The following is a 16,256-nucleotide window of genomic DNA, read 5'->3' as shown; positions in this document are numbered from 1 at the left end:
GGTGGAGACATTTTGACTATATTCTTGACCTACGTTGTCGCGTAATGCGTTATATGACACGCCGCGTTAGCGCACCCGGAAGTGATCCGAGGCGCGGCGCGCAGCGCGTAACGTAAGCATAACAGGTCATGTGACTTGTTAATAAAACTTTTCATTGGTTCATTTTACTTTTGTTAATTTAATGATGAAAAGCTTGGTCATATGACCTAAAAATTACGCTTTTTATTGTTTTCGAACAATATTTTTTTTTCAAACATATGTTATAATATTCCAGGCTAATGTACTTTCCCGGAAAATTTACAACTGTCTTGCAAGTAAAATATATTCCTTTTTCGAGAAAAAGGGCGTTTCTTCCTTCCATGACGGAGCCGTTGAGTAAAAGAGATTCGGCCTGCTGTCTTAGTCGCCGATACGCCTGATTATCAGATTCTTATCGATCACTTTATGTTGCAGACATGAAAAACACAACTGCCCTTGACCATTTATCTTTACTGCGTTCCTACATATTATACCTTTTATCCGTCATGTAATTGGACTGCTTTATTTCACTTGCCTTTTACTGATTCGAAAACAGTGACTAAAAGTAAAAACTTTACCAATGTAAATACTACTACCGTGTTTTGTTTTAAAAACCTTTATTGTGAAAATGTCAGTATACAAATACGGGCCTATAACCACGTGGGCCGGCCACGGAGCAAACTGAAATCGTATATGATGAGGAGACATTTACACTGTAGAGGAACGTAACGAGCGGGCCATTAGGTTGCAAGAACTAAGGTGTCTAACAGTTGCGGAATCGGTGGACATACATTTTGTAATTAAAATAGGACAGGGCCACTTACAATAACATTTTCTAGATATACATTTGCGGGCAAGGAGTTACGAGTCCCATTTATACCGGCGCCATTTTGGGCGAGGCCGGGCAGGTCCAAGATATAGTCAAAATGTCTCCACCAACCATCGGCCAGACCAGAACCCCTTTCGGCCCTTTATGCTACAAGATGGTGTCTTCCATTCAGAAAATATTGTTGGCAGCATTTTGAAAGGAAACAGAAACAGCCGTTCTCCTAGTGAGTTTCACATTGTTACATTTAGGAAGAATGTTGAAGAGTAGTATGTGGAAAATCTGAAGCCATTTTTCTACAAACTCTCAATCAGACTTGGATGGAAAAAAAAAACATGAAGAATGTACAAACTGAAAACCAATTTTTGTCTGTATGGCATCAACAGTAACGCTTGAGTCAGCTTTGTGTCAAGCCGCCATTTTCATTCAATCAATAGCGTCCCCCTGCACACATTTAGGGACCTGGTCGTGTCTTCAGATGAAACGGATTGTAGGAAAAGAAGCAGAAAGGAAAAGGAAAAAAGTTCCGCCGGACCTCGGGAGCCGGCCGCCCATGTCATGTGCGACCTTTGGCCACACCAGGGCAATAGTGAAGCTGCAGCAGGTGCCAATAAGCTTCAGACAGTCTTACAAGCACTGCTCAGAACTCTCAACTGAGGCACTCAACATCCAGGACTTGCCATTCGGATCTTGGCGCCTTGTGCTGGTTCCGACCTATTCACACATCGGTCCACTACTGACATCACCTCATAAGCCAACGGGGCACCCCACGCCGACTTTCGGCGCAGCATTGTAGGATGGCCACACCAGTGCGGCAACTTGCTGGACACAACATCGGGGCCATCCAGATCTCGGCGCGTTCGACTCACTGTACCGCAACAGTGACCGCAACTCAGCTGGACACGCCGTCTTTCGGCGCAGCATTGTAGGATGGCCACACCAGTGCGGCAATTTGCTGGACACCACCTCGGTGCCATCCGGATCTCGGCGCGTTCGAGTCACTGTACCGCAACAGTGACCGCAACTCAGCTGGACACGCCGTCTTTCGGCGCAGCATTGTAGGATGGCCACACCAGTGCGGCAATTTGCTGGACACCACCTCGGTGCCATCCGGATCTCGGCGCGTTCGAGTCACTGTACCGCAACAGTGACCGCAACTCAGCTGGACACGCCGTCTTTCGGCGCAGCATTGTAGGATGGCCACACCAGTGCGGCAATTTGCTGGACACCACCTCGGTACCATCCGGATCTCGGCCCGTTGTGCTGCCTTCGGCCTATTCGCACATCGGTCCGCTACTGACGCCGCCTCACGTGCCAACGGATTTTCTACGCTTTTTGTAGCCCTATGCCGCATAACAGGTCATGTGACTTGTTTATAAAACTTTTCATTGGTTCATTTTACTTTTGGTTTCCTAAAGATGGAAGGCTTGGTCATATGACCTAAAAATAACACTTTTCATTGGTTTAGAACATTTTTTTTTCCCAAACGATGAAAGCCCCACCTTGTTTCTGGATCATTCAGACTGAAGCTGGCGTCAGCATGAGAGCACCACCATCTCGTGGCTCCGTCGTGGTCATTCCACGAGCAATCATGGCAGCCGCTCCCCACCGGAAGCCTGCGGGAGTCGGGGGCCCCCAAGACTTTTGTAGAATCTTCACGGCTGAGGGGACGCTTTTCGAGAATGGAGCCCAAGCCCTAGCAGACAAGCGTCCGAGTTCCAAGGTGTCCCAGGGCCATTTCAGTGGACCAGGCCCAAAACCGAGGAGCCGTCCGCCATTTTGAGAGCCATGTGGCAGCCGCCTATCGCTGCACTGCAAGAGTGGGAGCAACTCAACAACATGGTGAGCGAGACGCTGTAGCCGCAAGAGCGGCCGCAACTCAGCTAGATGGCCGCCACCTGGGGAGGCCCGTTCACGCCGCCTCCCCCACCCCCGGGCCGCCGCACGCCAATTTTCGGAGCAGCATTGTAGGATACCAAAACCAGTGCGGCAGTTTACTGGACATCACCTGGGTGCCTGTCGTACATGTTGTGTCAGCCATGTGACACTGGACACAGTCCCATCAACATCTCAACGCGTTCTGCTGCCTTGGGACTATTCGCACAACAGACCGCTACTGACGAGGCCTCCCCCCGCACCACCCGGGACGCCCCACGCTGTTTTTCTGTGCTGCATTGTAGGATCCCAAAACCAGTGCGGCACCCAGGCGACATCACCTGGGTGCCGTCCAGAACTCTGCACGTTGTGCTGCCTTGGGACTATTCGCACAAAAGACAGCTTCTAACCATTGTTGCTTTTTGTGTTGAAAAATGTTTAAATGTTTTTAGTTTTTGTTCCGTTCGTTATAGTTAATAGTTAATAAAGTTTTATAATCTTACTTTGTTGGAGTGTTATCTATTTTTTTTAAAACGGGTGAATGGGGCCTTGAATCGGGTTATTGTCATGTGTGGGCTTTGGAAGTGTGCTGCTGCAGGATCGGACATTTCAAACTCAAATGCACGTTCTTTTTCTTACCTTTCCGAAGCATGGAGCGCAATAGCAGGCAGAGAAAGGGTGATGCACGTGTTGAACACTACCTGACCTGGCAAGTTGCTGGCAGTGCCCCCCCGCCCGCTCCTGAAAGAGGGCACACACACACCGCCGCCCCGAGTACTTCACAAATCTTTAAAAGACCATGCGCTTGTTCATGAGGCTTAAATGGTTTATCACCTCTTCTAGAACCCCTGCATCGACCCTCTGACGTTTCCTGGAAAAATTACCATGTAACACAATACCAAACCCTGTCAGCTGAAACCCCCAAGGAATCGTGGGGCATATTATCAAGGGGGTTTATCTCCGCTTTTTTGGCTTTAAAAGCCATGAAAGCGGAGATAAAATTATCTCCCTATTACCAAGCTGTCGCTAACACCAGTTAGTGACGGCTAAAAGGAGATAGCGACCATCTTGGGCCCCGCTTTGCATGTCAGTGATACTTATCACTAATGACATGCAAAGTGGCGTGCCAAGATGTTAGCGACTGGAAACAGTCCCTAACATCGCTATCTTCTATTACCAACTTTTGGAGATATTCGCGCTAAGCGCGAATATCTCCAAAATCTAACACCTGCCCTGAGCAGTTCTTAGCCATGTTATCCAATGGGAGGTGGATAACATGGCTAAGAGCATTTGCTCGATAATACATGAATATCGCTGACTTTTCTGCGATAATAGCAAGGTTTATCTGCGATAAAAATCGCCGATGTGCGGCGATAATTTTTGTCTCTAAACAAGTTAGAGACAAAAATTATCGCTAGTTGTTCGTAATATGCCCCCGGGTTTTTGCTTGCAGAAATCGGGAGGCGGGAGACTAGCACTGAAATCAGTAGTCTCACGCCTGAATCTAACACCTGCCCTGAGCAGTTCTTAGCCATGTTATCCAATTGGAGGTGGATAACATGGCTAAGAGCATTTGCTCGATAATACATGAATATCGCTGACTTTTCTGCGATAATAGCAAGGTTTATCTGCGATAAAAATCGCCGATGTGCGGCGATAATTTTTGTCTCTAAACAAGTTAGAGACAAAAATTATCGCTAGTTGTTCGTAATATGCCCCCGGGTTTTTGCTTGCAGAAATCGGGAGGCGGGAGACTAGCACTGAAATCAGTAGTCACACGCCTGAATCGGGAGGGTTGGCATGTCTGAATTCTCTACAGCTGGGGCCATAAACTACATCCGCAGGGGTAGGTGATAGCCTGGGACCAGCCTGGCATCTAAAATGGCTGCCGTGCACGACAAAATTGTGGCATTGGAAAAAAGGCAAGATGGCGCAGCCGCTGGAAGAGATGTATCAACATATATCAGCCTCCTCAGCCACCCTCAGGAAACATAGGGGATTAGGATACGTCTCCCGCACCCCCTTATACCTAGTAATTTAATTAACGAAGCACAAAATGGCGAATTCCCGTTTCGCTACCAGTTTGCGGCCCAGTTCGCGGCCCGTGAAGCGCTTCTACCGTGAAAAATCATTTTTTTTTCTTTTCCCCACGGGACCCTTTAATAACCCCAACAACATTCCTAGGGGGTCAAGAGGGGGATACCTTGCCCCCTTTCATTAAATTCCCCTTTCGTTTTTCACCTCTTCTTCTCTCTCGATCCTACCGAGAGACAAGATGGCGGCCGCTCCGGACTGTCACGCAGCAAAAAAAAAAAAAGCTCACGCACAGCCGCTGGAAGAGATGTATCAACATATATCAGCCTCCTCAGCCACCCTCAGGAAACATAGGGGATTAGGATACGTCTCCCGCACCCCCTTATACCTAGTAATTTAATTAACGAAGCACAAAATGGCGAATTCCCGTTTCGCTACCAGTTTGCGGCCCAGTTCGCGGCCCGTGAAGCGCTTCTACCGTGAAAAATCATTTTTTTTTTCTTTTCCCCACGGGACCCTTTAATAACCCCAACAACATTCCTAGGGGGTCAAGAGGGGGATACCTTGCCCCCTTTCATTAAATTCCCCTTTCGTTTTTCACCTCTTCTTCTCTCTCGATCCTACCGAGAGACAAGATGGCGGCCGCTCCGGACTGTTTAGAATGTTGACAGACACCGGAGAGCCAATCAGCTTTCTGCGCGCAAAGTTCCGAAACGCGAAAAGTAAGCGGACCGGATCGCTGCCCGGAGCGCTGTTACAGATATATATCTTGATTTAAACGTTAATTTCTCAAAATCCACTGAAGCACATATATTGAGACCTAGCAAAGGCACATCGGGCTAACAGTCCCTACAATTTTGCCAAGTTTCGTGCAAATCCATTCAGCCGTTCGAGCTAAAAGTGAGTCCAACCGCCCTATGGAAAACTCAATGCAAAAACGCGTTTTGGGACCCCCCTTTTTTCTCAGCCCCCCCTTGACGAAACCCCACCAAATTTTCAGGGGCTGCTCAGAAACAAAATGTGCCATTTTCCTGAAAATTTCAGCCGATTCCGTCCACAAACGCCAAAGTTATTAGACATAGAATTTTCAGAAATCCCATAGGGAATTAATCCTAACTATATATACCTACTGGCGATAGCCAGTAGGTAATATACGTTTGTGTGTAAACATATATATATATACATATATTTATATACACACACATACAAATTTACATAAATACATATATTCACACATATACACACATTTTCACTGAAAAAAATGTTAAAGTGAAGAAAATGCTAATTTAAATATGTTAAAATACAGTTATACTTCTAAATTAACCCCCCCCCCCTTGAAATTCACCAGTTTTATGTAGTACCACAAGTAATCACTCCCACACCGTCCATGTAAACCACAACTAATTACACCAACCAAATGCAATGCTCGCTTACCTCACCCTTGGTGTGACAGTTGATTTCACAAATGGTATAAATGACCTTCCTAATAAGATATTATTGTCCTGTTAACATTTTAATAGATGGCATTCACATTATGGCAGAGTTGGGGCGAGACAGGTATTACCCACTGCGTCTACCTCTTGACGAATGTGTGACTACAGGGGAAACACTCCCCATTCTCAAACATGCCGCTTAGATATACCCATCAATATAGGCTTATTTCTGTTAAATATCACACAGGTTATGAGAGCCTTATGCCTCATCACTTCTCTGCATGCTTTACACACACACACAGTGTTCTGTAGCCACGAAGAATACTGGTGACCATTTGTTGGCAATTAAATTGGTCGAAACGTGTCTGCCGCCATTTATGGTTGAGTGAAACATTAATTTCACTCTCAAATCATGCTTCTATCTGTTGTTATATCATATCAAGGGTACCCTGTAATATCATATCAAGGGTACCCTGTAATAAAGAAATTTTTCTAGGGTATACCCTTGGCATTTTTAGCTGAATATCTGAATCTTGTTGTGTTGTCCTGGATGTTAATATCAAATAACCCCTAGGTCTGGTTCAGCCTACTAGTGTAGTACCATATTACTCCAATATGGGGGGGCCGCCTATGATGAAGCATACCACGAAAAGCTGTAGGTGAGGCGACCTCTTAAATATCTATTATGGAACCTATTGGTAAGGAGGACTTTAGCATTTAGGGAATTAATCCAGCTCTTTAAGTATCAAATACCCCAGCATCCTGTGTGTGTGTATAACATTCATTTTAAGTGGTACAACTTTGAATGCAGTATGCTCTCTCTGTGTATGTGCTAACATATAAAGATGTGGCGTGAACTCACATTTATTGTTATAAATATTGTGAGGTTCTAAGTATTCCCTGGGTAGTTCAGGAAGAGCGAACATACGGTGGACTGTTTCTATGGGTGCTCATTTATTTAAGAATTTGGAGTGGTGAACCATCATTTAAAAAATCAGACAGGATATATAAAAGGTAGAAACACTTCACCTCTCTTACACAGAAGAAATAATTTGCAATAAGTAGAGCACTGGTTGGCGCCTATTACATTATTTATGATCTTGTGTTGCTTCTTTTTCTTAGGATGTAAAAATTGTTATTATATCATTGGTGGTTAATCACAGTATTTCTTGTTTTATAGAGCAGATGTCTTACTTTCAAAGGGGTTTAAAATATGATGAGGAGCGGGTCCTGTCTCAGCCATTGTATAGTTGACCATCAAGTGAGCGAGAAATTAATCAAACATATATTCAAATGAGATTGTTGGGAAAGGATCCATAGTTCCAGATTGGGGGGGGTGAAATGTTATTCAGTATTATTGTTTCAGGTCTAGGTCAAAGAATAAACACAGCCATTACTTAGAATGATTCGTGCTGAGAATGCCTCAGTGTGTTACTCTTGTTTACTCACAAAGGAAAGATAGTCAGAAGAAAAAAGTAAGACACAAAGAAAAGGTCCAGAGGTTACTCTGGATGTTGATGCATCCTTCCAACCACTGATGCTGTCCCATTTGAAAATCTTTTCCTGCTGCTTCTGCTGTTTCTAGTGAGTCCTTTGGTGGTGGGGATGTAGTTAATCAGGCAGTTGCCGGTTCTCTCACTCTGGTTACTGTCTTCCTAATTTGGTTCACAGAAAGTAGTTATGTCCTCCAGCGATCATCATTTCATCAGAGCAAAGCTATGAAATGCATCTTTAGTTGCAGGTTTGGTTTGGCATTGGTCAATAATCAGGAAATAGATTGCTGTCAAGGTAGATAAGGTTGGCTTGGAAACACCCTAGTGTGACTCTCCAGCCAATCCCACCTCCCTGTTTTTCACATGCCAGTTGCAGTTTCAGCTACCGCCATCCTTCCTCACTCAAACCTTCTGACATTGTGTCTCTAACATCGATAGATGCGTTCTTCCGCTCTTTTGCAGGCTAATGTATTATACTGGCCGCTCACTTGTTGGCATTCCCTTCCATCTCCTTCACAGGACTCCCAGTCACTACCACAGAAGCAGGCCTATTGTCAACATGACTGGCTGAGGTACCAGATGGACAGATAGACGTCATCCATTCAAACATTTTCTTGCATCTTTCTGGTTCAAGAGGAAATATAGAGATCGCGGTGAAAGGAGAACTGGTTGGCTTTTTCAACAAGGTGCTATTCTCCAATGATCTCTTTTTTCACCCCAGACGGTGCAAGTGAAACTCGATGTCCACTCTCAGCATGGCCTCTGGCTGACCTCCGACCTTTCCCCAGAAACCACGTTGGATCCAAGTGACGCCAGTGCACAGAGATGTGTTGCCTCTGTACACAAGGAGGCGGCCATGAGATTAGTAGTTCAGAGGTCTATTTTGCCACCGTCTTTTGCTAGTGAGTTTCTCTATAAGTTGACTATCTCGCATCTGGACGCCCTTCCACGCCTCTGCCCCAGCATTGCTGCTTTGACACCAGGCTGCTCCACCCTGCTCAGCTTCACCCTTTAACTCCGACTCCCCAGGAGTAGTATGTACTGGCACTGGAGGGCACAAGCTGGTGCTTCGCCTAGTGGTGTTTTTGTTTTGTTCTCCATACCCCCTTCATGGCATAATGTTGTTCATAACACTGGAGGTTGGAGGCAGAGTTATAGGTTTCATGCAGGCTGGCATTGGAGTTGACCTGTAGAAGCATTTGATGTTGATGCAGTCTTGGTTATTAATTCACACATGCAGTGTGATATTCATAACACGATTGTAAAACTTGCTATAAACTTCGAAACGCCTTTCGACATTAAAAACAAAACAACATAAACCTACAGATAAGCTCAGATAGGTGGTAATCCAGAGTAGGAACCCACCTCGGGCGTTGTAGGACGGAACGTTGTGCCTTAGTTGTACATTTCAGTCCTGTCCAGTTATGATTCACAGCCTTTGAATAAGATGGCTTTCATTGTTCTCGGTGGTATTATTATTATTATTATTATTATTTATTTTTGTAGAGCGCGATAGTCACCCGGAGGTATCCCAGCGCTAGAGAACCCTAATTACCCAGAACTGAGGAGCGGGAGAAGCAGGAGCGGGGAAGGAAGAAACGATAAAAGATCAAAAATAACACAGGTTATGGGAAGAGATGTGTTTTTAGCAGCTTCCTGAAGCGCAGGTATTGTGGCTCAAGTCGCAGGTCATGAGGGAGTGAATTCCAAAGGCGAGCAGCTTGTACCGAGAAGCGTCTTCCTCCTGATCGGGTTTTCCTGAATCTGGGGGTATTGACAAGGTTTTCTGCATTGGACCGAAGGGATCTAGAGGATATGTAGGGGGTAATGAGTTTGCTGAGGACTGGGGGGCCTTGGTTATGCAGTGTTTTGTGAACAAGACACAGGGCCTTAAATTTGACTCTCTCTCTGATGGGGAGCCAATGAAGGAGTTTGAGGGCTGGTTTTGCGGATGATCTGGCCGGGGTGTTTGTGATGATCCGGGCGGCGGTGTTCTGGATTCTCTGCAGTTTAGTAAGGGTCGCTTCGGGAGCACCCAGATAAATCACATTACTATAATCCAGTCTCGATATTATGAGACCTTGGATTAATAGTTTTTGGGATTTGGGGGGGAGAAGGGGCAGGACTTTCCTCAGAGATTTTAAGAGACCAAAGCAAGTCCCTGCCACCTTCTTTGCCTGCGAAGCGAAAGTGAGATCAGAATCGATCCACACACCCAGGCTTTTCACTTCTGGCTTAGGGTCAGGGGGAGGGCCCAGACAAATTGGCCAACTGTCCGTGGGGAGTGAGGTTCCTTTCGGACCAAGTATAAGGACCTCGGTTTTTGTCCCATTCAGTTTTAGGGCCGATCTGTTCATCCAACAATGGACCTGCGTAAGGCAGTTGAAGAGATCGGCTTTCTGTTGTTTAGGATGGGACAGGGATACCACTAATTGAGTGTCGTCAGCATAGCTGACGACGCTCACTCCGAATGGGGTGATGACCTCCTCCAATGTGGACATGTAGATATTAAATAATGTAGGGCTCAAGGAGGAGCCCTGAGGCACGCCACATTGGAGGGGTATTTCGGAGGAGCGAGCGTTCTTCTCCCAGATCTGGTAAGACCGTTGGGCCAAGAAGGATGAAAGCCATGATAAGGCTGTACCTTCCACTCCAACTCTAGCCAGTCTTTCAATAAGGAGTTGGTGGTCTACGGTATCGAACGCCGCACTAAGGTCGAGGAGGATCACTGCCACTGATCCTCCCCCATCCAATAGTGCTCTGGCATCCTCGACCGCAGCCAGGAGGGCGATGTCCGTGCCCTGTCCTGGTCGGAAGCCCGTCTGGGAACTTTTTAGTTTGTCATTGGCCTCTAGAAACTGCGAGAGTTTCCTATTGAGTTTCCTATTGGTATTGACTTGTAACGAAGGCTTACCTATAGGGCTTTCCAGAGCTATCCCTTTGCCCACTGCAGTTTACTTTGTGGAAGATGATTGTGCGAGACTGGCCTATTTCGGGTCTTTGGTCGGATTGTGGCGTGGGAACAGTGTTTTTACATGAGTCAGAGCACTTTGCATTTGCTTGTTTTTTCCTGATTGTTGATACGTTTGCAAGGTATCTTAGGACAACGGTAAGAGGCGTGTCTTGTTCCACGTAGATGAATGTTTTACAAGTGCCAATACATTTGTCAGCTGTCTAGGCGAGATCTAAAAACGTGCGTTCACCCCCTGTCCCTTCACACACAAACATGAATCCAGTGAAAGATGCAAGCAGCTTTTTTATTTCCATATATTGAAGGGTGTTTGAACAACAGTTGTGCTTAACCATTGTAAATGGCAGAGCAGCCTATTTTAGAATTCAGTATTTCCAAAGCATCCAAAATGCTGCTTCTTGCGTAGAAAGACTTGTCTTGCTCCACGGTGAGTTCATAGCTTAAAGCCAGGGCACATCGAGAAACCTGAAAGCAGAGTCCGTACGGCGGTACTCCTGGCCTTGCTTATCAGAGGCCAGGCCTCTTATCACTGTGAGCCCGTCTGGCAGGAGCTGTGTTTGGTCTAGGTGTAGGTGGTCCATGTGAAAACCCAGAAGATTCCCCGAAAGCTGGAGTTGATTATTTGCTCAAGGCACAGCGGGTGTGAACTCTGCGGCATAACCCTCGAGGGAAACTATTTCTGAGCTTCTAGCCCAGAGTGTAAATAGAACCGAGTCGTGATGCCAGGACCCACGTTCTTGACCTGCAGTGCTCCACCTCACTGAATGAATCTAGTCGCACTGCCCTTGTAATGGTAGTCTAGAAAACCCAGCAGGGTGTCATACACCACACACACACACATCACTGGCATTGGATACTAGTTCTGTTCACGTAGAAGAGCAAAGCAAAGTGACTGTCCTTCGCCTTTTGAATCAGAAAGTATTCCCCCTTCTATCGAAGATGTGGTAATTTTTTCATGTCGGTGAAGAGCATGTTGTCAGTATTTCACTGAGAAGCTACAAACTTAAATTGCGCTACAGGTTTCATGACCGTTAGGGTGTAGGGTGGTTCTGGTGGCTCTCAATGCCAATATGATTTGTTTTTGGGCCTTCTGAACCTATCACCTAGAACCTACTTTATTCTGTCAGAGTGGAGGCTAGTTCTGCACCCTGCCTTATTCCGTGCACTTCACTGCATGTCAACTGAGCTTATCTCCTCCACCCTATCTGGGTCTGTCTCAGTGTAACGATAGTCATCTAAGGTACTTTGGTGGGTGGGAGGATTTAGTATACAATCAAGTGGTTGAAATATGGTTACTATGCTTTAGAAAATAGATTAGCCTTTTTTGTGCTTTGGAGCTTGTTTTTCGTCCTGTCCAGCAGTGATTGCCCCATATGACAGTCTGTTAAACTATATTTATTGTTACAAAATGAAGTTGCCAAAAATATTAAAATAGGCTTCTCTTGTTTGGGATCAAGGTTTGTTTTTGCTATTTTGGCTCGAAACTCCTTCAAATCCCTAGCTTCCTGTGACATTACACTGGTGACTTTATAGCTGCCCGTACATTTGCTTGACAAGGGAGCAGGCAACTAACCCATTATTCAGAAGACCATTTATGTGATGTTCCTTAGTTATAAGGTTGTTTTTATAGAACCTCCTCTTTATTTGTGTGGAATGTCGATCAGACTTTCATATCGTGGAGATTTGTTTTTCTTCTATGTTTTTTTGATTCGTTCTCAAAATGCTGAAAGAAACCTCTATAACTTAAATATTTCAACGGCAATCATATTTTATGTCGAGCTTGCACGGTCTCGGACCACTAATACGCTTTCATTACCTAGCAGTTTAAGAAATCATGTAGAAGCACCCTAACCTCTAATCCTGTGACACTTGACTGCACATTAGGAACATTTTGATTCATTCATATCAGCTGTTTTTGTAAATAGATATTGATGATATTGGAAATCGCCTTTTGTTAGTTTTGTTGTATGAAAGCATTAACCTGAGCTTCTATTTTTTTTATTCCAAAAGGCACAAGATCTAAATGTTATAGAAGAAGTAATAAGGATGATGTTGGAGATCATCAACTCCTGCCTGACAAATTCGCTCCATCATAATCCAAACTTGGTGTACGCACTGCTTTACAAGCGGGAGCTCTTCGAGCAATTTCGATCTCACCCTTCCTTTCAGGACATCATGCAGAATATAGATCTGGTATGTAACAGTAGAAGCACTCGCGGGTATTGTATTCTTTGTATTATATTTTACCTTCATCTCAGAAGTTTGGAAAAAGATTTACGAATTGGCTAAATTCAACGAATGTTATATGTTATTATTGACTAAACCCCTTTTGCACACTAGTTTAAATATTTGTCCTATCTCTTTACAATAATCTAGTTTCTCATCCTATTGAAGTTAATTATTTCCTGTCAAAAGTCACTAATCTAGTTAACATTATTGTGTTTTTTATTTTATTGTATCATAATTGCATTTATATAATCAGGCTTAATAAACGTGTATTTGTGCAAGATATGATGTATGTTGAGAAGTGGAGGTCCTTTTTTGTTTCTATAAACAATCTGTTATTATTTGTGAAAACTGTATTCCTTTAATTGATGAAGTATGTTTTATTTAATACAGAGTACATTGTTGAGAGTCTGGCCCTATTCAGACAGCTGCTTTTGATGCAGTGACATTTTTCCGTTTGCTTCAACCTCATTGTTTGCTAGGAGGGCTAACATTAACAAGCATTTGCAATGCATTAGGTCTCGCATTTGCGAAAGTTGAGCTATTGGCATTGGAAATGACAATGCCTTTTATTTACGTGTTGGTTTTTAAAACATGAATAAAAGGCATTGTCATTTACAATGCCAATAGGTTAAACTCTCGCAAAAGCAAGACCTGTTGCATTGCAAATTCTTGTTGGCAGGTGGGCGGAGGGGTGGGGGTGAGGGGAGTTGTGTCCGCGCGGCGCTTGTCACGCGGCCTGTCCTGCCAGCTCGGGTGAAAGGGGGCGGGGGAGGTGAGGTGTTCCTTGGAGCCCCATGTCCTCCCTCATTCAAGCTTGATTGGAGGAAAACCGTGACTTCAACAAGCGGTTCTTACCTTCTCATCCCTCCCCTTCATTCGTTACCCTGTGAAATGGATTCAAAGAAGAAAGAAACATTTTGTTAGCATATTCTTTCCAAACTGCAGCCTTGGTACGGAAGAGGGCGGGGGGCAAAGGGTGGAAGGGGAGTCGAGGGGGTCTATGGAGCCCCATGTCCTCTCTCTCTTTCAAGCTTGCTGAAGGAAAAGCGTGACTTTAGCAAGTGGTTCTTACCTTCTCTTTCCTCCCCTTCATTTGTTTCGCTGTGAAATGGATTAAAAAAAGAAACACATCTGTTAAAATGTCGTCTTTCTCTATCTGGAGTAGGGCAAAACCTATTGAAGAAAATAGTGCTTTTGGATGAATTCAAACATACCGTGTCGCAACAGAAGTAAAAAGGGCCTCTCGCCATGGGAGGTTTCAAATGAAGTCAAGGCGATACTAAGGAGGGACTAATAAGGCGATTAAGGAATCAGAAGCCAGTACAACTATACAAGCCAATGAAAAATATGGGCTGAGATTCACATCCCTAACTCAACACAGCATGGCTCGCTGAGCAGCGCATGCGCTGACCAGGCTCGACCTAAAAATCTGTAGAAAACAAAGAGCTTAATAGAAAAAACTTTTAACATGGGCCATATTAGAAGCTTCTAATACCTTTTCGAAAGGGCCTAGATTTGGGTATGTTCATTTAGCAAGTTTAGTTATAGTGGACTGTAAATGTAAATGTAAATTGATACTTGTATAGCGCACTACTCACCCGCAAGGGTCTCAAGGCGCTTGTACGAATACCGCTGTGGAACCCATCCTGGCTTTCCCTGTGAGGCGTCCACTCCTGGGCACCCCCAAGGTGGAGGCCAGGCATCCTTAGCGTTGTGGGGGCCGTTGTGGAGATTAAGCAAGCTATTGCCCAGAGTTGCAGAGTAGGACTCCATGATTGGAATAGGCACCGAAGCGAGAATTATCAGGTCCATGGAATTTTTGAGTCCAAGACCCGCCGAAGTGGGGAATTGAACCCTGGTCTCGGGCTAGACCTCTGCATCAGTGTCTGCCTCTCTAATCATTGAGCCACACTTCTCCACTGGAATTGTGTGCTGGGGGAGTCGGACTGAATTGCTATATTCAGATATTTGGTATTGAGGCTTTAGAAGTTTTGGTGCTAAACCTTGCTTTCTCATTTCTGATTGGCCACCAGTTGACTTGGTTAAAGTTAGGGATATGGTCTCTTCTCTTGATCCCTCTTGCACTTGAGTGGCTTTCTTTTGTAATTGGAAGTTAACAGTGGTGCTAATCTCTTTGTCATGGAGGGTTCAGACTTGTACTTATTTTACTGTATTTCTTGTATTATTTTTTTTAAAACTCTCTAGTCCTAACCAGCTGCTTTGGTTGGACAATGGAAATCGCACTTAAGTCTGCTGGATCTGATGTGCAATGTGGTCTAGTCTGGTTTCTTCTGATGTAGGGGCATAGCCCAGTTCTCTGCAGCACATAGGGGCCTAGCCTTTCAAGGGATTTTCATTTAGCTCAAGGCCGGTAAATATCTATGAAAAACTGGAGTCGTTGGGGCCCGTCACCACTTCATGAACGGGGCCTCATAATTTTATATTATGCCACTGTCCTGAAGGCAAGTGAGTGTATTTGTTCAAACCCTGGGGGAGCTGTGTCATGAGTTACATGATGGGAAAGCTTGAGTTAGGTCGAAAAAGGAAGACACCCTCATTTGAGAAGTATGCTCTGTATCAAGTATATTGGGCTGGTTGTATGCCTTTGACTGGCTGGATGTACTGTGGCATATTTTTGAGATGTTGAGTTAGATGTTTGTTCTATGGCAGTCATGAAGGTACTGTGAAACATGACGGTCTGGAGTTGTTTTGTGTCGCCTTTTCAGATATGCAAAGATTTCATTGAGTCTCCAGGACTGGAGAAAGGGAGTTCAGAGCGGTGACTTGTACCTAATAGGACTCACCAAAAATGAAAAAACCGAGAGGAGGAGCCACGCTAGCAACCAAGATGGCCGCGTAGGCTCCCGGCTTCGCCGACCTCTGACTCCCACCGGAATATCCTGTCATTTATCCTGTTCTTGCGCCCAGCCACCGTGTTTATGAACCTGCCGTGAGCTTAATGAAGCTATTCCTAACTTTTTATCTGTTCAGCTGACGAAGTTATGTCGAGTGGAAGTTTGCGGCCTAGATCTGTCCGGAAGCCGGGGTCTCGAGTACTGACCCATCCGGGTTTCAGTAAAACAACATCGGCTGCGGTGGTGTGCTTGGGTCCGGTCCACCGGAGTGGAAAAATTTCTTTCGCTTTCTCGGATTGCCATGGATGACGTTTGGCTGCCTTGGTGAAAGTCGGAGGTGGGGAGACAGCTCAACGGTCGCGGCTGTGGACGGGGGTCCTGCCCGGTGACCCGGTAAAGGGCCCGCTGGTGTTCGCTGGGTCGGAGTCTCCGCCTGCGGTTGTGGACCTGGGATTTCATCGGTAACATTGGAAGTTCTCCCTCCGTAGTCGACTATTCCTGACTCGCCCGTTCCTTCTCTGA

General features: G+C 45.2%; 1 protein-coding gene across 2 annotated transcripts in view; it reads left to right on the top strand.

Moving 5' to 3' along the window:
* DYM (dymeclin) overlaps window positions 1–16,256 on the top strand; it is a 1,096,728-nt gene that overhangs the window by 893,621 nt on the left and 186,851 nt on the right. For both annotated transcript variants that reach the window (XM_086960369.1, XM_086960370.1), the window contains exon 15: window positions 12,661–12,843. In XM_086960369.1, the coding sequence (XP_086816495.1) occupies window positions 12,661–12,843 (183 nt within the window). The remainder of the gene's footprint in view (window positions 1–12,660; window positions 12,844–16,256) is intronic.

The sequence above is a fragment of the Lissotriton vulgaris genome, chromosome 3_1 (assembly GCF_964263255.1).
Source record: "Lissotriton vulgaris chromosome 3_1, aLisVul1.2, whole genome shotgun sequence".
In the NCBI taxonomy this organism is placed as follows: Eukaryota; Metazoa; Chordata; class Amphibia; order Caudata; family Salamandridae; genus Lissotriton; species Lissotriton vulgaris.
Note: the sequence above shows the minus strand (reverse complement) of the source record. Positions and strands in the feature narration are given on the sequence as shown.